Here is a 22,617-nt window from a genome sequence, read left to right on the forward strand (position 1 = left end):
AAAAGGAAAGATATTTCTTGATGGCTTAATTGCCCTCCCTCTGAAGTCAAGGCCGTTGATTTGAAATATGGAAAGGAGAGGTTTGGGCTTCCCAGCAGGAAACGTTGTCTATAGACTCAAAATTCCAAAACGAGTTCCGCAAGTTTGCAGAGATTTTGGCAAGTTGCTCGACAGGCTTTGGCTCTAACTAAAATTAGGCGTATTTTTTTCTCACCGACTCGTGGATCATTCATTATTCATGCCAGATGGCCTCGATGTGTCAATGAGAGGATGGAGAGCCTTGATTGGTACCATCAGTATTCACCCCCTTAATCGACTAACCATCACAGGTGTTATTTTGCAGAAATTATGGTGTTTAATTGGAAAGGTGGTGGTGACGCTATGCCAGCCATTGTTGATGGTACCAGCATGAACTTTGGATAAATCCAAAGCTTTACATGGCTTGCATTGAATGTTTTGGCTTAATGATTTTAACCAGCATCCAGATACGGTTACATGTCAAAAAGCCATCACCAACCATTCTGGACAATCAATAACATAATAACACTCACGCGGTCTTCACTTGCTTCCGGTCTGCAGCCATGGCCAAGTCTACTCCTGTGAATTTTTGACCGGCCAAGTCTAGCAGCCATCTGCCCCGCTCTTGCGCGGTCCACACGGTACGTTCGCATTGCGCCAACGCAAAGTCTTGGGAGTAGAGTTTACTAGTTTACCAGTTCATGTTCTCCGAAATGGGAACATGGCATCAAAAGAAAAAGACGGGGAGAACGGAAAAAAAATCCTCCATGGTGGAAGAAAAAGTCCACCATGCATTATAAATAGATGCGACCTGTATAATTAGGCGGAAAGAAGAAAGGAGTATCATAGCTTGACTAATTACAATAATATGTTGCTACTGAATACATGCTTTAATAAAATACCAAGGCACAATCCTTGATGTGTCAATAGTATAAAATCCTCCGATTTTATAATCTCATGAGATACTCCGATTTGTTCTTTTCAAGTATCATAACAAAATCCTCTGGTACTATAAAAAAAAAAAAAAGGCGTCTGAATTTACTGAGAGCAAGTGATGAGATGGACTTCCTGCAAGACAGCTGCTGAAAGCTCTAGTAGTCCTTGGCTTTTCTTCGCAATTCATTGAGCTCATTCTCAATCTCAATGTCTCGGAAAGGAAATGCTGCATTTGAACTGCTAGCTGCTGTTCTACCAGCAGGAAGTTCTCCTCTCTATAGACAGAAAATGAGATACATAAGAGAAACCAGACTCTTTCAACGTTCTGCATCTTTAGAATTTCAATGGAAACATTTACAACAGATCTGGATAAACTTCCCAGAAAGATTACGTAAAACATGATTTTGCAATCTGAGCAATGTAAACTTTTCACAGTCATGGTTGAAATTTTACTGGAAAAATAAAAGATGATAGTGCTATAAATCGAACAACTAATACCGACACCTCAGGGATTTATGGATTAAATAATCGAATGTGCAATGTGGAGGGGTAAGATGCAACTGGTGTAACAGCATCAAGCTGGTATAGAGGTTGAATCAGCAATCTTTGGACATGTCAGTTATCCTGTCGCTCACGATCACGGTGATGCTGATGGACCTTTTTGACAGTGCATGAAGGCAGCATGTGAATAAAACTATCACCACAATCATAGTATGATCATGGAAGAATGCATTCTTCCAACAATATGATTTAAAATCCATACAGATGCTATGAAGCATACACATGGATGGGGATATGGATATGACAGGATTCAATCACGCTGATATTACATATCTTGAACAAGAAGGATATAATATAGCTAGAATATGTTAATATATATACATATGCACCACACGCACGCGCATCATGCACATACACATATATACATAAGAACATATATGTACATAAACATGTATGTAAAAAAGCATCTATAAAATATGAGACTATTAAATAGCATCAACTTTTTATAAGCTCATAGTTCAACCATCATTCAAATCCATAGACCCCAATCCATACTGCATATTTTAATGTTAAATTACTGACTCCAAAACTGACTGTTCACCATTGAAAGGTTAATCATTAAAATTAAAAAAAAAAAAAACCTCCCCTCATCTTTGGAGCATGGGGAAAGTAATATCAAGCGAGTCTAGGAAGTACTGTGTTTTTTTAAATTCTACTAAATAGGATGCTTAACACAACTATCGGAAGCATATCTAAAGAGTATTGGTATCCAATATGGACATTTCATGTGATTTGAAGCATGGTACATCCTACTGATTTGTACATTTGCGTACTATGTGTACTATACCATACCAAAGTGATATACGGTACCGGGGGGGGGGGGGATCATATCGAGTATCAGTATGTCGAACTGAATCCTTCACCAAATGTACCGACATTGTCACGTCCTACTGTACATTTGCGCACTATGTGTACTATACCATACCGAAGTGACATACGGTACCGGGGGGAGTGTACCGACATTGTACCAAGATGGTACCAGCAAGAGATCCGATACCGAGATCGTGAACCTTGATTTGAAGTATCTATGTTCCTTAGCAAACATATCTTTGCCAAATGCATCAACCACAAATATAGAAATACTAAAAAGCTAGCTTTGGCAAATATACAGTGTGCTACATAACCTAAACAAATAAATGGTATTGGTGGCTAAGCATTCTGAATCATAGTTACCAGAAGCGGGTTGGTTGCGGGATTGGAGAAGCAGGTCTCTTGAAAAATTAGTAAGAAAACACTTAGAAAGTGGGTGCAGGAGGAAATTCCGAGGAGTTTCAAAAACAGGTTCACTGCTCTAAATGGAAGATTCTTGATACTAACTTCTGGACACTAGGATGAAACTTCTGTGAACAAGCTTTAAGAATAGGAAGGGTAGCACTTTAATGACTAGAATACTCTCTCTGTGTGCTTGCGTGTGCATGTATCTTCGTGGAGTCATAATGCACCCATTTCTTACTAAGACGATGAAGGCCTAAAACGTTGAAAACTAAACTGATGCTTACTTCCAGGACCGCATAAAAATGGAACACGCACTAATCTAATTGCTTTTGAACATCAATACTAAGCTTCACTGATAAAAGATTTGAATAAAGGTTTCCTGCATTATAATAAACAAAGTATGAATATTGCCGATGATTTAATAGAAACAGACTGTACCAAAGAGCTTCCTGACAAGTCTCTTTTCATTTTTGCAAGATCATCATCCACTGATGAGCTTTCAAGCAATGCAAACTGCAAAAGACAAAAACGATTTAGATTGGATATATATTGTCCAGATGACAAAGTAGACTAAATTGGTACCAGTAAAATATTTGCTACCTTTCCTTCTAGGTCATCAGTTGTCAACTGATTAAGGGCCTCTGCTTGAGACTCCATTGCCATAACTGTCAAGAAAGAGTCAGAAACAATCCCAAACAATAGATTCCAGTAGGACAAAATATTAGCATTGTCCTGTCAGACGGATAAACATGAAAGAGACATAACACACTTCAAAAGATGGAATCAGATGCTGAGTACTCTCCCCCGCAACCTTTAAACTAATTTATGCATAGATATTAAGTAAACTTTTGAATGTGAAGGGAAGTGACGGTATAGAAGGACCCAGTATTGAAATATACCAGATTAATGCTTCCAACTCACAAGAGCAAAAATACTAATTTTAGTACTCAGGAATCAGTTTGGCACTCCTCTTCTGTCTATCATTAGAAAAGTGATTAATGATATGCATCAAAAGATTACCAAATAGCCAATTAAATACAAAACTCAAAATCCAGCATATTTTGATATGTACATCTCTTCAGTTAAGCGAATGAATTTATTGCAGGTATTGAGGATGTATATCAAAAATTAGGTACCCTGATCTAATTAAAAAAATCATCTACCCAGCATTTTCATATGCTGGCAAAATACGAGTTGATTTTCTCAACCTCTGCCATATTTAACTACGTGAGAGGATCACAGAAAAAACTTGAATCTGTCCAGGTTAAAATGACCTTCTCCATTTACCCATACTATGCAATCAAGACAATAGAGTTTTTGATGGATATACGTCCAAACCCAACAGTTTGAAGCTGCATATATTGTTGTGAACTGAAACACAAGGAATTTCAGGTCCTCCTTTAAGTAGTGGATCATGTTTAATACAATTACAAAATTCTTCTTGTATTCAAAAAAAAAAAAAAAAGTTAAATCTTTCAGAAATCATTTTACCAGTAAGAGCAGCTATATAAAATGTGTTGGAGAAGTTCTACTAAAGGAGTCATAAGAGAATACCCTTTTCCTCCATCTTCTCAAATGCTGAAAGAGCACCACTTGTATTGACATTTCCCAACATTTCGCTCACTTTTGTTGCAGTCCTATGGTAAAAAGGTTTTCAAATCTTTAATGTACCAGCTTAAAAGGATTATAAGAAAAGTTGATATCATATATAAAAATAAATAGGAACAGACTTTGCTGACTGAGCACGAGCTTTTAGAGTATCTTTCTTTGACTTAGCTTCCTGTATCTTGCTCTCCAAAAGCTACATGAAACAGAAAATCAGTCAATTAACAAAAGAAATTCAACTCGTATGGTGGTTATCAAAGCATATTGCCAGAAGACAGTCATGTGATGCCAACATGATATATTGCTATGTAAAGGAAAATATGAATGTAAGGGGCTTGAGGACGGGTCATAATTGCTGTGCCATTTATGTGAATGGTGAAAGGAAGCAAAGATGTCACACAATGTTTGATTTGATATTAAGACATCGGTGATGTACTACATACAGCTGACCTTTGTCTCTCCCAGTTTATTCAAACCGAGAGAAAGCTTGTGCAACCTTGTAATCAAACTTGACAAAGAAAAGAGATAAATTTGCAAAGTTCTCTTTAGAATAGAAATATATTTAAAAAGATAATCATTCCGTAAAGATTCTTGAGTGGTTTTCGGGGTAAAATTTCTTTGACATTTTTTCCCAAATCTAAAAGAGCTCTCTACCAACAATTTCTATGCTTTCAATGGATGGAAAGAGATGCTAAATCAGTAAGGATATTACTAACTGCATGACCTAATGCTAATGTTCTGGAGAGACAGGTATCTTCTCAACTTCCACATTGTGAGGTCTGCCCAGGCCTGGTTGATGGTTTTAGGAACAAGGAATATAGAAAATTGACCCATGGAAGGGTGGAGGTTTCTCAAGTCGGTATCTGGTTCCCAAATTCAGAAAGTACCTTGCCCTCTTAGAGGGAGGACGTGATCAGATGCAAATGTTGCTATCTGTTTTGCTGGTTTAAACTATCATATTGGTGATGTAGCTGGAATGCGTGTGAGGATATTCAAAAGCAAAGATGGATCATGCAAAGATGGGCGGAGTGGTGTACGGTTCTTCTATACATGGGTGTCTATTCATCCTGAGAGTTCATAGAAAGAGCACATATAGGCGTAGAGTTGGGCAACGGGCCGTGCCGGGCCGGCCCGGCCCAGGCCCACCGGGCTCGAGGATTAAACGGGCCGTGCCTGGCCCGGCCCGCTTATGAAGCGGGCCGTGCCAGGCACGGCCCGTCCAGCACGGAACGCCAGCCCGGCCCGGCCCCAGGCCCGTCTATTGGCGGGCCGGGCCGGGCACGGCACGCCACGGGCCGTGCCAGGCACGGCCCGTAACGGGCGCAAACGGGCCGTGCCAGGCACGGCCCGCAACGGCTCCAAACCACACGGGCTCGCGATTGGGGTCGGGAGGGGAGAAGAGGGATTGGGGGGCGGAGAAGGGGACGAGGGGGGTGGAGGTGGAAAGGACGGAAGAGGGGGAGGAGAGGAGACCGTGAAGGGCGATGTTCCGGACGACGGCAGCGAGGAGGAGGAGATAGCTCTGGGCGGCGTGGGTGCGCTCGGCCTGGGCGAGCACCCAGAGGTGTCCGGCGACGTCGGAGAGGAGGGGATTGGCACGCTCGAGCTCGCGGAGGGACTCGCAGGCGAGGGCGCGGGAGAGGCGGTCGGGGCCGTGGTTGGGGCGGTTGGCGACGGCGAGGAGGACCTCGGTGAGGGACTCGAGGTGGGAGGCGGCGGAGGGGGGGAGGGGAGAGGGGAGGGCGGCGACGGCGACGGCGGTGGCGGAGAGGATGGCCTGGTCGAGGACAGCGGCGGCGTCGGGGGATGGGGATTGGAGGAGGGCGCGGAGGGCGTCAAGGAGTGGGGGGAGGGCCGCGGCGGGGGACGGGAGGGGGAGGAGGGGGAACGAGTCCTCGAGGAAGATGAGGAGGTGGGGCTTGAGGGCGGAGGGGAAGTCGCGGCGGAGGAGGGCGTGGAGGGCGAGATTGAGGAGGGCCGTGCCGTGCTTGGCCCGCGGGCCTAGAGCGGGCCGTGCCGGCCCAGGCCCGAAGCGGGCCGTGCCGGGCTCGGCCCGCGGGCCAGTACCCTGTGACCCAGCACGGCCCTCTCAAATGGGCCGTGCCAGGCACGGCCCGGCACTGTAGCTAGCGGGCCGTGCCTGGCACGGCCCGCTTCGTGCCGGGCCATGCCGGGCCGTGGGCGGCGGCCCAGTGCCCAACTCTATATAGGTGTCCAGGGAGGCTAATCTGCACTTCTTTTTTTGCCAATTTCCATCCTCTCTTCTGTCCTTTCCTGCTTATGCCACTTACCAGGGGCTTTTCCCTGCATTATATTTTTCATCTACCTCATGATTGGGCAATGGTTTATGTCCATCCTTTCACAAACATAAAAAGGAGGCAGGGTATGGTTTGGTAAATAATAACAAAATTTTACTTACTAAATGTAACCAAGACAGCATACACCATCTACATTATAATCAAAAGGAACACACCTAACTCAGCCTTAGCACCTAAATGGTGCACATGTTGCAGTAAAGTCTGATGTTTCAAATGTCTTAACCCCATATATAAGGTTAGGATCAAAAGTTGTATATCTCAAGTCGGACTTTAATTATTGAAGATATGATTAAAATCTTCGAAAGGATTCATATATAGGATCACTGTAATCAAGGTTTTCTCTTTCTTTGACAAGTACCTAGCTGTAAAGACATGACTATAAAACATATTGATCAAGTAGACTATATAAAGCCAAACAAGGGGTACTTAAGCAAAACTATGCAACAACACCCACTTAATTTACAAAATTTAATTATAATAAAATTCTTGACAAACATTCTATACACTTTCAAAGTCCAGGTGTCTTCAGCACCATGAGTTCTTGTGATGATAAGTTTTCAGTATTAAAAAAAATGAGTAAATTAGGTGTTGACTACATTTCACTAAGCCATTATTTTGAAACTACTGATACACCTTTAGGGCTCGTTTGGTTCGCGGGAAAAGAAGGGGGGAAAGTGTGGTCAACGGGAAAGTAATGAGATGCCTCTTGTTTGGTTGGAGTTTTCAAAGGAGAGAGAAGGGAAAGTTATATTCCCATGGGAATGTGATTCCCACATTTCATGGGAAAGTCTTTCCCATGAGAAACATGGAAAAGTTACTTTCCCATGAGGCGGGAATCACTCCATTTTTACTTTTTCCCAAAAAGTCCCTTCAGCATTAAAGAAGCATTAAAGAGGCATTAAAAACCTAATTTTTATTAAGGGCATAATAGGAATTATATATAACTTTCCTAGGAAAGTGGATGGCCAACCAAACATAAGCACCTTGGAAATTTGTCACTTTCCCATGGTCAACCAAACATGCCAAAAATACTTTTCTAGGCATTCTCTTCCTAGGAATTTGTTTCCCAGGAATCATATTCCTAGGAAGGAAAATGCTTCCCGCGAACCAAACGAGCCCTTAGGAAGAAGCAGCGAAAATATAGTAGCAAACTGATTGCCCAAAGTAAACCAATAAGAAATCAAAGTAAGAGCTCTTTTTTTTCCAGTGAATTTTTTTTGGTGAACAATAAAGAGCTCTTAAAAAGATGGTATAAGTAGGTTTAGATAACGGATGTTATTGTCAAGCTTCTTTCATTTAATGAAAACTTTTACTCCAGTAAATGAATTTGCAAGTGCATAGGAAAGAAAAGTTATATTTTTTCCATTTCAATCAAGATCTTCCACCTCAAGGAAATACTCTTGTGAAAGATTTGAAGCCAAATTGGATTGTTTTCGGCTGGAACTGAGAAGTTTTAGTCACTTGCAGGCCAAACTATTGAAACTAGCCAGCAGCATAAATGCTCCTTTTAAGCATGACATCAGTATTTACCATCATACAGAGTCATTTCCTTTTTAAGAATGCTTCTTTTGTTAGTCTTCTTTTAAGTGTGCATTAAACTTTTAGATTCCTACTAGCCAGGTTAGTCTTCATTTGTTAAGTATGCTTCTTTCCTTAATAATTTTCTCCAATTGTAGTTTAACTTCATAAGGCTATCAATATTATCACCTTTTAAGGGAATGGAATGTGATAGAGAGCGAGATAGATAGATAGATAGAGAGAGAGATTGTAAAATAACTACCTTTCAAGGAAGGAATCCTCTCAATGGACAGGGATTTCCTAGGTGCCCACAGTAAATTATTAAGCAGAAATGCCAATACTTTGATACTGATTTTAAAATATTCCGAGTTTTTAAAGCTTACTGGGAAAAAACTGCACGAACATAGGAGATAGGCCTCAATAAGAATAATTAGCGAATGTGAATCCATAAGATAGACCTAAAACTGTCTGGACGAGGCTTGAAGGTTTTATATCATTATGACGAGAGTAATTTGTTTAACAATTAGCGGTTATTTGGACAAGTGGACAATGAGAAAAAGCTTTGCATTGTTTGGAAGAATCATGCACACAGTGGAAACAGTCTTGAGCTAATGCATATTCTCCTGCTATTTATGCGTAGCTGCATTATACTGGAAAATACTAAAACACGAGGGAAGGTGCATTAAGACCCTTACACGTGAAAAGTTATTACCAGGTTAAATAGCATTGAAGTATGGTATGTTCTGTAAACCAGTTCGTACTATGGAAACATTTTGGAGTAGTTTTTCTTATATCGCTTAGAAACCCAGATGATGTTATGCAAATATAAGATGAAAGTGGCACAAGGTTGAAAAGTACTTGACAATTGTGAAAGCTTCTTGGAAGCATGAAATCCAAAGAATTATCAAAAGTCATGAGGGATTTATCAAAAGTCATCTAACCAAAGAATGATTAAGCTTCCATTTTATTATTGGGCAGTTAATCCATTCCCTGGCTTGGACATCTTCCACCCAGCCTCCCCTCAATCTAACCTATCACACCAAGGATCCTATATTCAGTTTTGGTTTCATCCTGACAGAACAAGTTTCAGTGTCAGTATTTTCAGCAGATCTATTGGTTTTGCTCTTGATTTGTTTGTTTTAAAAGAAAATACCAAAAAAACCAAGTAAAACATTCAAAAATTTAAACAAACCAGATAATATATTAGAGAACACTTGTGAAGTGTATTATATTGTTTAGGACCTTCGGATATATTATTTCAGTGGTCTCGCACTGCACCAGTCAAAAAAGAAATTCAAAAAAAATCAAAATGGTTAAAATCCTGTTCAAGGTGTAATATCATGTTTTCATTTAAACACAATATAACAATTGAAAATTTACATGTCTGTGATATTTGAACCTTAGGGTAGTCATCTTTGTCAAAAATTTACTTTTCCTCCAAATTTAAACCTAATGTTAAATACATCTAGATATTCTTAAAATTCACAAATTCTAAGTTTATTCTAAAGAACATGATTTTGACATTCAATAATGAATAAATGAAAGGAAAAATCATAAATGTACAACAAATTTTCATTAGTTAGTTTGGCTGAAATTCTGAATCTGACCCTAGTTTTGCATTGTTTCTGACTCAAGCTAGGACCTCAAGATTCAATTACAGAGTTCCTGATGAAACTTCAAACCATGTATCTCACAAATGTTAATATTTTGAATACCTAAAGGGACAATGAACTGACAGGGAACCAGTAGTTGGTAGATTACCTCTACTAACATGAGGTACCTGGCCAGCCACACTAGTTGTATGCCAGTACACGTTTTTTGGATAGATTAGTCAACTGAAACCCTTCAAGGGAAGAGCTTATATTGTTCATGTTAGATTAGCCATAACTGCAAACCTGTGATGCCAGTTTGACAAAATTTGTCATGCAACTTCGATGTTGAAAGGTACTGGCAACAACAATCATAATAATTTACTATATTGAGCTGAAAATGATGGTAGTTATAATAAAAAATCAGAATTAAAATACAGATAAAAGTGAATCAGAATAATGGCATCAAGGTCGGAGAAACTGGTACCGGGCACCGTACTGGTTCTCCGACGGCACAAGCCGGTACCGACGAGCGAGGGCACGATATCGTGGGAGAGAGGAAGAGAGAGAAAGAGAGAAGAGGAGAAAGGGAGGAAAGCAAATGCCGGCGGAGGGCTGGTAGAGGCCGCGGCTGCCGCGGCTGCTGCCGGTCCTCCTGTTTCGTTCTTTGCCCGCCGGCGGCCACTGCCGGTCCTCCTGTTTCGTTCTTTGCCTGCCGCCGGCTGCGGCCAGTTCTCTTGTTTCGTTCTTCGCCTGCCGGCCCTCCCGACCTCTCCCTCTCCCTCCCGACCCTCCCGACCTCTCCCTCTCCCTCTCCTTCTTCGGCTCCAACAATAGGTTTCGTTTCCGTTGCCGGAACCGTCCAGTTCGGGACGGCTCCGCCAACCTTAAATGGCATTTTAATAAAAATCTTCTTTTCTTTTTTAAGGGAAGAACCCCCCCCCCCCCACCACCACCACCACAAAAAAAAAAAAATCTTTTAGGTTTTATTAGAAGAGACAAGAAAAATTATAAGACATATGAGTAACTTTGGACATAGGGAGAGATTAAAAAAAATCAAAATTTTGATTGGGCTTTGATAGATTTAACCATATAACTTTTAAAATTCTAAATTTTCTTAAATCATCTAAGCAAACATGTTTTGGGATACATCAAACTACCAATGGAAGAAAACCATCCAAAAAAGGAAAATGGCTAAGGGGATGGACAACAGCCAGAGAAGAGTTGAATACGATGAGGAGATCTTCAGATAATTGAAAGATCAAAGAGAAAGCAGATAAGTTTGAAAAGCAATAAGAGCATATAAAGTGAAGAGAATATAGCTTACTTTATCATCAAACTATCAGAGCAGAAGAAGACACTTGCTCAAAGCATGGAGTCATACAATGGAAGAAAAAAAAACCACTTGATTTTATTGAATGAGTAGAGATGTATTATAGATTGAGGGAGGAGGTTGCAGATACTTTCTTTCCTTTTTTTTTGTCGCGGGGGGGGGGGGGGGCAGGGTGGGGTGGTGCACAAAAGCAATGACCAGGTTGCCTTTGAAGCTTGGCTTTAGATGATAGACTAGCCATAAGCTTGGCTAGCACTTGCCAAGGATGAAAGAAAGGACCTTTGCCAATGAAGCAGTGAGTCATGCCCTCATGGATTGCTTGTAGCTCAAGGAGCAGAAAAAACAAGAACAAAAGAAACACTTTTTCTTAAGGAAACAAGTGATGCTCCTATGATGACTCAGTATAATGTAACATGGACCTTTGTGTAAAGAGACTCTCAAAAAGATAAAAAATAAATATAAAAAGGAAGAACTTATAAAGTATGGTCACATAGAACGCCATGCACAGAGACACTTAAAATTTCAAAACTTAATCCTATTGACTTCAAAATCTTCCTAATTAAAGGATTCAGATGTTAAATACTACCTATGTCATCAAAACTACCCGATGATAACCAAGTAAATTCAAAGATTAAAATATTAATAAAAAACTTAGTGATTCCCTTATTCCCATTTCGCCAAGATATCTTAAAGTAGGAAACCTAGTTTATGCAGCAACCCTATTTGGGATATAAATTTCAAATTTGAACAAAAATAGAAACAAAATATCTAAACTGCCCTTAATCTTCCATGGCAACTGAAACTGAAATAACTAACAAAAGAAAGAACCCTTTTACCTCAAGAGAGAAGTAAAGGCTTAAACCTTGGACTAAAAGATGTTAGCTTGTTTTTTATAAAAAAATTTGAACATAATATTAAGAAATTAAGGATAAAGGAAAAATAAATAAATTTTATTCTCCATGGAGACAAATGTAAAAGACACCTAACACTCCATAAAAGTCACAATGACTTTAAAACCTTTCTATCACAACCTGTACCTAAAATAGATTGGGGATCCAAGAATATAAAGTAATTCTAACTAGATCCTAAACTTCAACAAAATAAAATAAAAATATAAACCTTCCCTCAAAATACTAACTGACACGAATTAACCAAAAGTATACATTCTCTTTTCGCTGAAACTGATCAGTTCAACCAAAACTATTCTCCAAAGTTATCTTAGAAAGAAACCAAAATGCCATGCTTAGATATGCAAATGTTGCATCCTTACAAAAAGTTTATGTTGAAAATAATCATTTTTGTTTGTTATCTTTCCTTATTCAGACTTCAGTCTCTAAATAACTTGACCATTTTAACCTAAAAAGAGAACATGCTACCAAATATAAAAGATAAGATTTTACAAAATATATCACTATCATAAATATCAAGACCCCATTGGGTGATTGCAGTAAAAATAATTTCTAAGTTCAACTAAAGAGAAAATCAGAGGAAAGGACATAGTTTGAGATGACTCATATGCCTAATCAGAGTAAAACATTAACAGGCAAAAAGAACTGCAACAATAATATGGCCAGGCACAGATATTATGCTCACCCGGGTATTGGATACAAGATTATCAACCACACCTTTTTGCTGATCAAGCTGAGCTCTTAGGGAGCTTGCATTATCCTGAAATAAAAAAGAATAATTAAAGTAATTAGAGCCCCAACAGAAAAAAGGAAATCAATGTTAAATTTCACAGAAATTAGTAAAGACTAGTGTTCCTCTTTTATCACCACAAATTACACTAACTAGCACAAGTGGTCACATAGGATGAACGCATATAAAAGCAAAGCACTTGCACAGGCACACATAAATATGCGCTCTACATATATATAATTGTACATACATTTGTGCATAAAACATTTTCTTGTAACATTGTTCTATAAGCAATGAGGTTTGTCATATCAGATCCCAAAGAATTTGATTGACCTAGAAGCAAGCAATATAATTTACTTAAAATGTTTGTCTCTATGAAATTTCCTAGTTAAAGTGTTAAACAAGTTACTACAAAAGGTTTTTCATTTCAATCCCTGCACCCAAGCTCTACTCTCCACCAAATTGTACAATTGATGTTCAGCTGTCTCTGCCATTTGAGCTTAGAATAATGATGAATATTCAATGCTTCAATTATTGTTCATAAATGAGTTTCGTATACATTTACAAATTACAATAGACTTTGAAAGTGTTGTAAGCTGTCAATGCCTTAACGCATCCTAAATTTTTAGTTTATTAAAATAGGACAGAACTTAAGAATATAAGTTATGTAGTTAATCGATTAGGTCTACCCCAAGGGTCATCTGAGTTTGCCAATATCATTAACTTCTATATTACACTACTTGCATACTACTACAAGAGCAAAATCTCCTAGACATAATTGACTGATAGAGGCAAAAATAAAAACTCTACATGTAAATGTGGTTAGTGAATCCTGACTCCATAAATCATTATTTACCGACCCACTTAGAATACAGCTGAATAAGTTAAAATACATGTATATGATAGATATACTTAATCAGGATGTAATCTCCAAAAAGGATTTTTTGCATGTATGTTTAGTTCTTTATGTTTGCTACATAGATATATTATGTACAACCATGTCCGTTACAAATCTACACCTTAATTTTGCTACACAAACAGAAAGTGCACATCTACAGAACTTTAATCTGGTGGGGATCACAGCCATTCAGGCTTCCTATCACATGCATCACATGTGACCTGACACTGGTGTGTAAACATGCATGAGCATACTTTGCAGTTTTAAAACCAGAGATGGTAGGTCATAATTCTAGGCAATGGAGAAATCCTGAAGAATGGGGAAAAAACTGGAGTATTAGCACATAAAGGTGCATATAACTGATCCATGATCAGGATCAGACTGCTGTTTACAGAAAATTTCAGACACAAAGTAGCATTCATGGGGAATATCAACATAAACAAAATTGATCACAGATAAAGTAATAAATTCTTAAAAATCAGATGAAAAATATGCAGTTTACAGTTGACAATAATCAATAAGGATTAAAATGGTTAAGAAAATAGAATTAGTCTACTCAATCATAAATATTATCTAAGTACTCATATTACAGATCAGAATACTTGAAAAAGAAAATTAAGAAAAATCAGATCCAAAAAAAAAATAAGCACATGATCACTTCTGCATCCTATCTGCAAGGTCTTATACTCCTTTAAGTGTGGAAACTTCAGAGTTGTTCATTGTAGATATTCAATACTTACTATTAATAGTCTAACTATATACTTGCTCTTTGAACCGAGCTAGTTTATTTCTTTGAAAAGCAATATTTGCTAATCAAACATCAATTAGATAACCTTTTCAGTAATTCAAAGAATTTTATTGATATTTCAGGATGACTATTTTCCTCCAGTTAAGCCTCTTGACATATATTGGTGCTCTTGAAGCATATGTCAGCATAGCTTAACCATGATCAGGTGAAGACACATCATAACAAAATTACATTTTTTTCACAAGCTATAGGCATAGATGTATATAAACATGATATAAAATAGGAAGGACAAGCACTAATTATAATGTGTTATGATGACGAAAGCCAGATATATAGACAGAAATGTACTCGACAACAATCAATTCCTTTAGACACTTCATACAAATGAAACTAAAAAAGAAAAAGGATAAACTTTCATCACATATTTACAAATTGTATGGTCTTATCAAACCAAGCTCAACCACTCGTCAACTTTCCTCTAAAAATCTGCTTGCTTTCTTCCTCACAAATCTGCCACCAGATGGCATGAGGCAACAATCCTCAAAAGAATTCATAGCTGTTGTGAACATGGATCAAGTATTGTGGGATGTACCCGTGCTAGTAATCAAAAGTTATGATAGGATATGTTTGTGAACTGGGCTATGCCAACTGACATGGACCAATACTAGGGCTGTTGAACAAGTGAGTTGTTTGTGAGCTATTCATATCCAGCTCAAAATTTGACTAGGTATGGGCTTGCTCAATTAATGAACAATCTAGGATTGAGCTCAATACCTCATCTTGAAATATAAACAGGCCAGGCTTGAGCTGTACTTGGCTTGCTCTCAATTGAGCCCAAAATACGGATAAATACTCCTCCAATTTATATAATTTTACATTACATGCTTATTCAGCTATTACTTAGTGATCAAATATATTCTGTTCTTATCATTAAATGTTAAGTTACTATTAATAAAGAAAAGAGTATTGAACCACTAGATATCAATTTAATAGCTATAATATAATGCATGTCTTAGCCATCAGATTTCTGGAAGAACTAAAGGCTGAGTTTTATAGAAAAAAGCAAGGCTTGCTTTAAACTCCCCCATCTTAAAGCCATAGATTCGCTACCAAGTCTTATCTTCCTCTCGCTCTCCCCGCTTCCTCCTAACTCTGTCAGGTCTGAGCTCCCAATCCCACCTCTGGCCACCATCCCCCATTCCTCTCTCACACTTTGTCAGCTCCAAGCTCATAACCTCGATCGCTCTCCATCCCCACCACGATGAATGAAATATGGGCCACCATTTCTCATCCTTGCTGGTTTCAAGCCATAAGGATCTGCAGTTGGGCTTCAACTGCCAATAACCAAGAGGTTTTTGCCCTCCCTCCTCAAGACCATTCTTTGAGCTGAGCTCCAACATCACCTCCCTCTCTCACTCCATTCATCACCTTAATCCAGCTAAACAAGCCAAAAGCTTGAGCTAGCTACATCTTTTATGAGCCAAGCTTGAACTGGATTTAGCGCGTGTGCAAGAACACAGATTGAGCTCAGGATTGACAAGTGTCTGAGCCAAGCTTGAGCTAACCTTGGATCACTCGTGTTCAGCCAGTTTACACCCCTAACAGATAAAGATCAGCATGAATGGCATAGTACTACACTGTCCCTGTGACATGCATGTAATTGGTTGGCACACTACATTCCTTGCAATATGGACTTGGACGCATCGACACCTTAAGTCACGGCTGTGAAACTTAGTTGACCCCACTCAAGTCTGAAAGGTGGCTGGTTATAAACTAGAGAGTTGACCATAATTCAATATATTTTCCCAATCTACCCAAAGCAAAGTAGAAAGAGTTGGCAAGAAGGGTGCACCCATCCTCTCTAATTTTAGCAACTTTACATTTTCAACGGCTTATGACAACTATGAAGCTTCCCCAAGGTCATATGCTGAGAAATGCGTGGATTTTAAACAAATGCAGGGGCCTCCAAAACCAACTGCTATTCTAACCACCAGAGCATCAAAACATTCCCTCTACCTGTAAAGAGGAAAACAGGAAACATCATGGCAATGTTTTATTTGAGTATAACAAATACATAGAGCTTGGAACAAGCATGATGCTTTTTACTTGTAACCAAGGTACGCCATATCGTACCGAACTAGACGGTACGAAATGTACCGTATTGTACCGGTTTGGTACTGGTACACAATACAGGGGGCGTACTAACACTCGGTATGAGGGATGTATCAACACTCGATACACCAAACCAGGCCCATACCATACAGTATCGACATAGTGATAGGATGGCACCAGATACGGGGTTTAGTACTAAGACGACATACCTTGAGCATAACTGTTCCATGGGGGACTTGTCGTAAGATACTCCTTGGCATAAAAGAATCTTCTATGATTACTTTTTAACTTTTTATGGACGACATGTCCCTAATTCAAAGTTATTCTAGAAATGGTAGCCAAACGAAAAATGGAATAACTTGTAGCATAACTATGCCTGTAGGTATGACTTTTTTTACTATATCCATTTTTCTTGTTCCCAAACCAAATGCAGTCAAAAGTATGGTCTGCCGTACCGGTCCGGTCTGAGACCGGTACCGGATCAATGTTTTGATCCGGTACCGGTAGTTTATTGTTAGAGAACCGGTACGGGACCGGTTCGGCCTGGTTCGGACCGGTACTAGTACGGCGGACCTCAAAACAATTTCCACAAGCTTATTAATGTTGGTGAATGCACTAGTTCATTGATTATGGCCATTTGGTAGGTGCTCAATCATTTGCAGAATGATTATGTCAAAGCAAGATAAGGGGAAATAACTACAAGAGGTAAAAGGAATTAAAATTCACAAGCTCTACCCAAGAATGGATATTCATAGTAGCCATCAAAGGATCAAACAATGGAAAAGTTGTCTGAGTTCTCATAAAAATCCTTTCTTGAAACAATAAGGGTCTGAGGTGCAAAAGAAAGTATATCTATCACAATCTTTACTCAACTCAATTATACAATTGGCTTCAAGGGACTAAAATTCCGATCTAAATACATATCTTTTGAAAAAGAGTGGAGGATCCGGTTTAATTGAGATCAGAATGGTGAATATTATAGAATTTGCAATTTACAACATTTTTCTCAAAGACAAAAAACTAACATGTAAGTCTAGAAACAACTAATAAATTTTTGTTTTTCTCCTGGACCTCAACAAATTAAAAACAAAAAAGCATAGAAGAGTTGAATGGGAGATGCTCTTATTGCTCTAATATCATTCTTTAGCTCCTAGTCCAGCGTGACTTAAAAATAGATGACTAACTAATCTACATAAGCTAGCAGACTTTTCAATAGGTGCTAGGAAGACAACAAGTAGTCTTCATGTATTTCTTGATACATGCTCTCAGCTTTGGAAAACTCCTTTCTTTATATAATATGTCTGTTGATGCAAGTATGAAAGAAGAATATTTTGTCTATTATTTGGCTTTTTCTTTTCGTATGCTCTCCATTTATATTTTGCTTTTATTTAGCTTTCTTGTTTCAGTATATTCTCCATTTCCCGTCTGCATGTCTTAAAATGTTTTCACCAGTTGGTGGTTAATTCTTGACCTTTAGTTTAAAAGATAAAGACTTGTTGTCCCCTCGCTCATATTACATTTTTTCCATATTCAATTTCACCGGCATCATCCATCTGAACCTTTTTTCTTATAAAAAAAAGGAGAAAGAAGTTCCATAATTCTTTGTGCCAAACATTTCCCTTTACACCCAAGAGGTACTCTATCAAATTTCTTCGTCATGATATCCTAATATTGCTATCCAAAAATTCCTATCCCAGTAACAAGATTATACCATACCCCAAAACATAAGTATTTGGCACACATACCTTATCCACCAACACCCCACCCCCACCCCCACCCCCCACCCCCAGGAGGAAAAGTACTGCCACTCCCGGTGACCAAAAACCAATGGATATTTCAAAATTTTCAACTAACCAAGGCTCATATCCTGTGTAATTAAGATAGGATTGACATATTGTATCAAGATTAGATGATCTAAAGGCTACCTACACTTGAACCATCAAATGAAAAATCAATGACAACTCTTTGAAAGATGGGTAAAGGAAGTTGAACAAAATATAAAAATTGAAGGTGGTGACCCTCACTTGACCCTAAAACTCTCAAAGTAGTTGTACTATGAGCCATTGATTTGGAGAGAAAAGATAACTTACAGTTTCAAAGCAAAAAAGCTGATCATAGGAATAAAAACTATCACTTCTCAGAGGAGGTTGTAGAACCAATTTAATATAGAGATTAGCTTCTATCTATTTGCAAATGGAAATCATCAGACTAGGAGTTGCTTACACTACCAGTAGTGGGGGGAAAAAGAGCAGGCACACCCCGCTTTTGCGAAATTTCAATTAGAAAATCTCAAAACACCTTCTATTTTCTCATTATTGTTTAATTTATTGAGGTGACAGAACATTTAAGAAGCCTATATCGAAACTGATACACCACTACATTTCAATAGGCAATCGAGTTTACAGCAAAGGCTCCCCTGGAGATGAAAATAAATAATAACAATAACAAGGCTTTCAAAATTATGGTTTATTAACTTCTAAAAAAATACCTACAGCATAAGATTTACGTCTCTTAAGGGCCTCACGAGCAAGATCCTCATCCCCTTTTTCCAGAGCAAGTTGTGCCCTACGATACCTGTTAATAAAAGTGAAGCTACCAGTTAAAGTTTATTCACAGATATCAACTTTGTAGTAAAGTAGTATCTCAAAGATGACATTACCAATCATCAGAAGCTTGCTGTGTAGCTCTATATTTGTTCTCCAAACGCTTCTGGGATGCTAATACCTTAAACATAGAAGAATGATGTGAAAAGATAACATAAAAAAAGAAAAGAATGAAACTGGCAGACTAGTGTAAGCATGAATGAATGTAGATCAAAGCCGGATTAGTGAAAATAAATATTTTTCTGCACGATATATACTTGCTGATATAAAGGAGGTGCCAAAAGTCAAACCTGAGCGGTGGCTTGGCGCATCTTTGTCAAGTCATTGTTCATGTCCATTACAGCTTGTTCCAATATTTTTTCTGGATCTTCAAAAGAACTTACGATGGCATTTACATAGGACTACAGATGTAATAGGATTACCAAATGACATTCATTAGTTGAAAGAATAAGAACTCAAGAAGAAGGAATTAACAATTGATATCATAAACTGACGTCATGGAATACTTGTTCATTATATCTCACCTTGATTACCCTGCCTAGCCGATCAAATAGGTTCATCTGGGCACCAAGACCACCCCCTCCAAGCCCACCACATCTCTGTCTGTTAAACCTGGATGTTCGAATCTCCACGGCTTTTAGAGCACCCACTGCAAAGCATAAAAACAAGAACTTCCATATATGGCCTTGACAAAGAAAGAAAAGGTTGCAACAAAGGAAATTGCACAAACATCTATATTGCGACCACTTGTTGAACACAAAAAGTCCAGTGAATGCTGAAAAAACACTCCAAGGATCCACAATGGCAAACCGTGGTGTATAAAATAAAACGTCCAGATAATTTATGCCGCCCCTTCAGCCAATACAGTATAATCTACCCTAAATTCCAAAACATGCGAGAAAGAAAGTTTTTCCTTTCAATGCTCCCATCTTTATAATAATTTTTTCCTTCCTCAAGAACCCTCAATCATCATCTATGTATCATTAGATCAATATATAAAACCAAATACCACCTCCCACGAACCCATCTAAAAATTCACCATTAATTGATAAAAATAATTAAAGAAAACGTCAAAGATTAGCATGAGATGCCGCTGATTGTTGTGAGCCGTTGTTCAGAGTTCAGACAAAATGGATCCCACCATGTTCGCAATCCAAGCGATCATAACAGGGCAGTCGAGTCGAAATCAGAGCCAAGGTACATCGAAAAACCAGTACAAAGATGGGAATCCATACCTCCGCCGTTGAAGAAGGAGGTCCGGAGGGGTGGGCAAGCGACGATAGCCCTCTTGGGAAGGGCTCGCAGTGAGGCCGACGGCGGGGAGGCCAGCCTCAGGCCGCCAATAGGGGCCTTTATCGCCATTGCTGATAGGGGGGAAAAAATCAAAATTTTCTTTCTCGTGGATTCGAGGGCGGAGTTCTTGGGGGAACAAGATAGGAGGAGGTGTGCGCTCTCTCTCCCTCTCTCTCTCTCTCTCTCTCTCGGCGAACCAGAAGAGAATCTAGAAACCAGTGGACTCCGGTGCGAGTCCACCACAGATTCACAATATACTGTCGTTCGCACTCGAGGTGCACGTGACAGGACAGAAGCATTGGATGATTTTATTTTGAATGTTTTACATAAATACCCTTCTACAATTTAAATTTACGTTCCTGCACAAATACCCTATGACTATGACGGTTCTTCTAATACGTTAATAAAAACTATATTTATTTTAATTAAAAATAAAATAAAATTTTGAAATTATTTTTTTATCTTCCATCATGATCGCCTTATAAATATTTCTTTTTATACATCTACCCATTAAGAATATTTTAGTCATTTTAATTTAAAACCGTTAATTTTTTAACGGCGTTACATAGTGGGGGTACATATAAAAAAAATAAGGATAAAAAAAGTAGAATAACAAAACAAGTGTTTTACGAGGGTATACATGTACATATTAATTTTGAAAGATTATTCATGCAAAATTAGATATTTAGAAGAATATTCATATTAAAAAAAAATCTTTTATTTTCGTTCTTGATCTTTAAGTCTTGTCACTAGTATAAGCTAATCCTAGCCATCAATTTCAATAGGACTAGATTTTGTTTTGCGGAACATCTGTCATTTACGAGCACAAGATATCCCGGGTCATTTCTTTTTAACTTAAAACATAATGAATTATGATACTCCTCGCTGTCCACAGATTCTCCTGAGTTCATACAAATACTTTCTCAATTCTGACATCCATTTTGTCCCCGTGCGATGTGATCGAATTCATTCAGTTGATAGGCATTCTGTTTGTAATTCGTTTTTTCTTATTGCCTTGTCATCCTTTCATATGTGATCATATCCAAGAAGCATAGCCTAATTCTTATGCACCAACAAGTAAGGACTGGTTTTATTTTCATGCCACCAAGCATCTCAGTTACATCAGCTATATATCTATTCACCTATTCTCAAGTTTAGAGAGTGTTGAATTAAAGAGGCCTAATCTTCCGATCAGAAACATATATGTAGTTATGTGACTGTCTATTTTCAGGCTTGGTTTTGCCAAGTTCAAGCTCACTTCTGTTCCCTCCCTTACAAGAGAAAATTGAACTACATGTGATATATTTGTAAGTGTCTCTTCTTCTTTTTCTTCTTTTTTTTTTTTTTTTTGGTTGCCGAAGCGGATGTACCATACAAGTCGGATACGAATACGTCCAAAAAAAGTCAAACGATAACAAGTCCCAAAACGCACCGGGTAATCCCCTCTCTTCTAGCCAAAGAGTTTCCTCAGAATGGTTAGCCACATATGAGACTACCCAATCTGCTGCCCTGTTGGCCTCTCAATATACATGCTTTGTCTGCAAAACCATTCCACCACTGATCATAGCCCGGATATCCCTAAGCACCGGTGGTACTCGTCCACCCCTCCCACTCCCTGCTGAATACAACCAAGAACTATAGCTGAATCGCCCTCAAGTACGATAACATTGGCTCGCAGCTCACGCTAAGTATAACACACACCAGTCCAGGCAGCTCGCCCTCAACACTTTTTTTTTTTTTTTTTTTTTTGGAGTCATCGCTGTAACAGTCAGTTTTTTATCCACCAAGTCATTTTCTTTTAGCGAGTTGGATGAGTACCAATTGTTGGGGTAGTTCTATATACACCCCCCCTATTGCTCAGGACACCCCCCAAAAACCAAAAAAAAAATACCCAAACTAACCTTTAGTGTAATTACCATATTGCCCTTGAAATTTTCTCATACACCCCCCCTTCCTCCTCCTCCGTTTCGTTTTGAAAAGAAAAAAAAAACCCCCCCTCAAACCCCTCGATCCATTTACATCGTTTAGGCGATCTTTGAAGGAGATTTAAGCCCCATTCGAAGCATGGACAAGCAACTAGTGATTTGGGACGAAGAATCGGCCGCAAAGGTACGTGTTCCACCTTGTTTCGAAATTTTTTTTTTTCACGGTTCGTGCTCCGTTCGGCACTGGATCGCCGAACAAAAGGCTTCTGTTCGGCTGAACAGTGCCGAACAGAAGCCTTCTGTTCGG

At 38.8% G+C, this 22,617-nt stretch overlaps 1 protein-coding gene across 1 annotated transcript; it reads right to left on the minus strand.

Moving 5' to 3' along the window:
* Window positions 1-770: 770 nt before the first annotated feature.
* On the minus strand, window positions 771-20,661 carry LOC103706029 (membrane-associated protein VIPP1, chloroplastic-like). The gene is made up of 11 exons (XM_039114467.2): window positions 20,328-20,661; window positions 19,617-19,741; window positions 19,383-19,493; window positions 19,149-19,213; window positions 18,982-19,063; window positions 12,687-12,761; window positions 4,461-4,531; window positions 4,285-4,367; window positions 3,331-3,395; window positions 3,169-3,243; window positions 771-1,229 (listed from the first exon to the last, which is right to left on the minus strand). The coding sequence occupies exons 1-11, from the start codon at window positions 20,452-20,454 to the stop codon at window positions 1,110-1,112; spliced, it is 999 nt and encodes a 332-aa protein (XP_038970395.2). The 5' UTR covers window positions 20,455-20,661; the 3' UTR covers window positions 771-1,109.
* Window positions 20,662-22,617: the final 1,956 nt, after the last annotated feature.

Source organism: Phoenix dactylifera, chromosome 2 (assembly GCF_051530095.1).
Source record: "Phoenix dactylifera cultivar Ajwa chromosome 2, Ajwa_hap1_PhDact_Kaust_v1.1, whole genome shotgun sequence".
NCBI lineage: Eukaryota > Viridiplantae > Streptophyta > Magnoliopsida > Arecales > Arecaceae > Phoenix > Phoenix dactylifera.

What these genes read in the sequence shown, in the direction of transcription:
- LOC103706029 (XM_039114467.2), bottom strand. Translation starts at nt 20,454, where the DNA reads ATGGCGATAAAGGCCCCTATTGGCGGCCTGAGGCTGGCCTCCCCGCCG. An exon ending in CTCCTTCTTCAACGGCGGAG is followed by an intron (nt 19,742 to 20,327) that starts GTATGGATTCCC and finishes TATGCTTTGCAG; the next exon opens with TGGGTGCTCTAAAAGCCGTG. An exon ending in CTGATGACCTAGAAGGAAAG is followed by an intron (nt 3,244 to 3,330) that starts GTAGCAAATATT and finishes TGTCTTTTGCAG; the next exon opens with TTTGCATTGCTTGAAAGCTC.